We start from the raw sequence: 2,862 nt of genomic DNA on the forward strand, positions 1-2,862 counted from the left end.
TTTAAAAATGTATCCATGGTTATCGGGTGCACTACGTAATGACAGTTTGCTAGTTGTCTTTGTTGCATATAGCTAACGTTAGCTGTATCTGCACGTCTCAGGAATAAAAAGATTGCACTGTAAGTTTGAAATGTTAATGTCCAAGAGTCGTGCGTGACTCGTCTTGGGCTGAAGTGACGTTCAAAGACGGGACGTGGTATTATGGGTAGTGTAGTATCAAATATGGTTTACAAACTKGTAGTTTCAAAGAGAACGGTTGTAGCAAAGATTTTTATAACTACACCAAGATAGACCACAGCCTCCCGTTTCCAATGGGAACAAATGAGCCATAGTGGGCAGAACAAGCAAGAAGGGGGGCAGAGCCAAATACGAGCTAGCGGGATCCTATTGGCGCGTTCTAGCGTTCTTTTCTTCATATTTCCGTTAGGGAACGCCTACTCTGAAGTGCGCGTGTGCAATAAATTATTTTGCATTTGCACTCCTTCTAAACAACGCGACTTTTGAAAACTTTTGTAAAGGGTAAAGTCTACAAACCTTAGTCCACTCTGTTCATAACATATTCCAGTTTTGGGAACAGAAAACTGTCTTGAGATCAAATGTTTCATTGGTAGTGATTGGAAACGCCAAGCGGATGCTTCACATTTAAACATCCGGTGAAATATCTGTCTCGTTGTTCTGTGGTAGTAGAGTTAGTTCTAAAAATCAATGGTAAGCAGTGTCGAGAGGTTTGTGATGGGATGCCGCTAATGTCAGAAGTGACTTTTAGTACCAGGTTATGATAATTTACGCAGCAGGTTAGTATAATTAACGTAGCAGTTTAGGAGAATAGGTTAAGGTTATGAAAAGRGTTGGGGTGAGCTAAAATTATCCTGACGCAACTCAATAGTCACTTTGACATCAGTGCCATCCCTTCTAGACATGACCAGTGTCCATATGTAAAAAGAGTGTCATGGTGACCCCCTCCCAAAGAAACAACCCCTCAATATATATGATGGTTTACATTCTTTATTTTTATTTCTTGTTCATGATGACCTTGCACGTCAACTGTTGACAAACAATCAACTGTCTTTTCTTTATTTTTTAACAGACAACTGTAGCCTATCTCTGGGTAATAACATGTACCATGTAGCCTATTATAAAACATGGGAAATGGTAGGCTCTGTTAAAGTCTTATATGGTTCATTGTCATCTTAGGTAGATATTTCACAATTCTATATCAGTGAAGATCGGTAAGGCTGGGTTTACACAGGCAGCCCAATTCTGATTATTTTCCCATTAATTGGTCTTTTGACCAATCAGATCAGCTCTTTTGCCGATAATTGGGTAAAACATCAGATTTGCGCCTGCTGTGTAAACAGCCTTACAAATCTTCACTGATATAGAATTGTGAAATATCTACCTAAGACGTTGAGAATCACATAAAATAAACAACTAATATATATATCTTCTCCAAAATGTTTTGTAATTACCCATTCTATCCCAACTCCACCTGAACTGAGATTCTTATGGCCATTTGGTCCTATGTATTAAACAAATGTGAAAGAGCAAATAAAACTAAGATTTATTTGAACACTCGAGGTAAATGGCTATAAAAAGATGCCGGATAAAACGTCTATTTGTTCAGTCTTTAATAAAAAAGCTATCCCATGCTAAAACAATAGATAAAATCCATTGATAAAAGTTAGTAGTATTTGCACTTCAAACCATCTTTGGCAAAAATCATCACATTCCCTTGTCTCTGACTCCAAAGAGAGATGGTATGGAGAAATGCTTTAATTATGCTTTTTTGTTTTGTCTCTGTAGTAATGGACTTGGTATGGTTGTAATTCTACTGTTGCCACCTGACTCCTCGCTCTCATTGGACATGTCCCTCATCGCTCCAGTCTAGATCTTCTCTCATTAGACAAGTCCCTCATCGCTCCAATCTAGATCTTATGTCCCTTGATCCAGTCTAGATCTTCTACCTTTAGACAAGTCCCTCATCGCTCCAGCCTAAATCTTCTTTACATAATTCCCAGGAAACATGCCTTCCCTCCCGCGAAGACGACCGTACCACCAGCCTGATGGATCTGGAGGGAGGACAGGTGAGAAAACCGGTCAATCTAGCCATTATAGACTATATAGCCCTTTTCTATCCTCAGAGGGAATTACAGGTGAAGCACAGGAATACTGCATCACAGTTGAAAATGTGGTTATAGTATGCCTTTAATAATGCTATAATACTAGCAGTATATAATATGTATCAGTACTTATAGTGTATGACTAATAGCAGTTTTATACTACTGTAATTAATATACTCAGTTTATATAAATATAACTTCAGAGATGATCTACTGTAAGAGTTTAGTACCTTCAGTGAGGATTTCAATGACATCCTCAGCGTTGAAGCTCAGCTCATCAGTGTCCTGGGCGTCGTAAGCATACAGCGCTCGGCATTCTGGGGAGCGAGGCTTGGGCTTGGGGGCAGGCTTGGGGCGGCCCGCTCCTGGGGAAGGCTTGACCTCCTTCGAGCGTCTACGATGAATACTGAGCGAAATTGGGAGGAAAGAGAGATTTAGAAAAAGTGCCTTTCTTGGTTTACAGTATATAATACCATTTGAGTATTTTATTATTATTATTTTTTTAAACACCAGCAACAACAGGAAGAATATCAATTTTAACAACCTAACAAGTATTCAAACAGGACCTGAGAACTCACCCAGCCACTCCCTGGTCAGGCACGTTCATGAAAGCGGTGTCTGCCTGGCTCTGGTTGTTGGAGCGGTTGTTGGTCTGCCGGGACCTCTGTTGTCGTGGTAGTGTGGGCTGCTCCATACTGGACTGCCGGCGGAGCAGAGAGACCCTAGACGCCCTGGACGAGGGC

General features: G+C 40.6%; 1 protein-coding gene across 1 annotated transcript; it reads right to left on the reverse strand.

Annotated features, from left to right (window-relative positions):
- Positions 1-1,732: 1,732 nt before the first annotated feature.
- Positions 1,733-2,856, reverse strand: LOC112080111 (unconventional myosin-Ie). The gene is made up of 3 exons (XM_024145884.2): positions 2,698-2,856; positions 2,350-2,525; positions 1,733-2,069 (listed from the first exon to the last, which is right to left on the reverse strand). Exons 1-3 carry the CDS (start codon positions 2,811-2,813, stop codon positions 1,993-1,995), a joined length of 369 nt encoding a protein of 122 aa, XP_024001652.1. The 5' UTR covers positions 2,814-2,856; the 3' UTR covers positions 1,733-1,992.
- Positions 2,857-2,862: the final 6 nt, after the last annotated feature.

Source organism: Salvelinus sp. IW2-2015, unplaced genomic scaffold (assembly GCF_002910315.2).
Source record: "Salvelinus sp. IW2-2015 unplaced genomic scaffold, ASM291031v2 Un_scaffold11821, whole genome shotgun sequence".
Classification (NCBI taxonomy): domain Eukaryota; kingdom Metazoa; phylum Chordata; class Actinopteri; order Salmoniformes; family Salmonidae; genus Salvelinus; species Salvelinus sp. IW2-2015.

Excerpts from the sequence above, each read along its gene's own strand:
- LOC112080111 (XM_024145884.2), bottom strand. The coding sequence starts at position 2,813 with ATGGAGCAGCCCACACTACCACGACAACAGAGGTCCCGGCAGACCAAC. Across the intron at positions 2,526-2,697 it reads CCTGACCAGGGAGTGGCTGG|TATTCATCGTAGACGCTCGA; the intron begins GTGAGTTCTCAG and ends AATTTCGCTCAG. Across the intron at positions 2,070-2,349 it reads CATTGAAATCCTCACTGAAG|ATCCATCAGGCTGGTGGTAC; the intron begins GTACTAAACTCT and ends TCCTCCCTCCAG.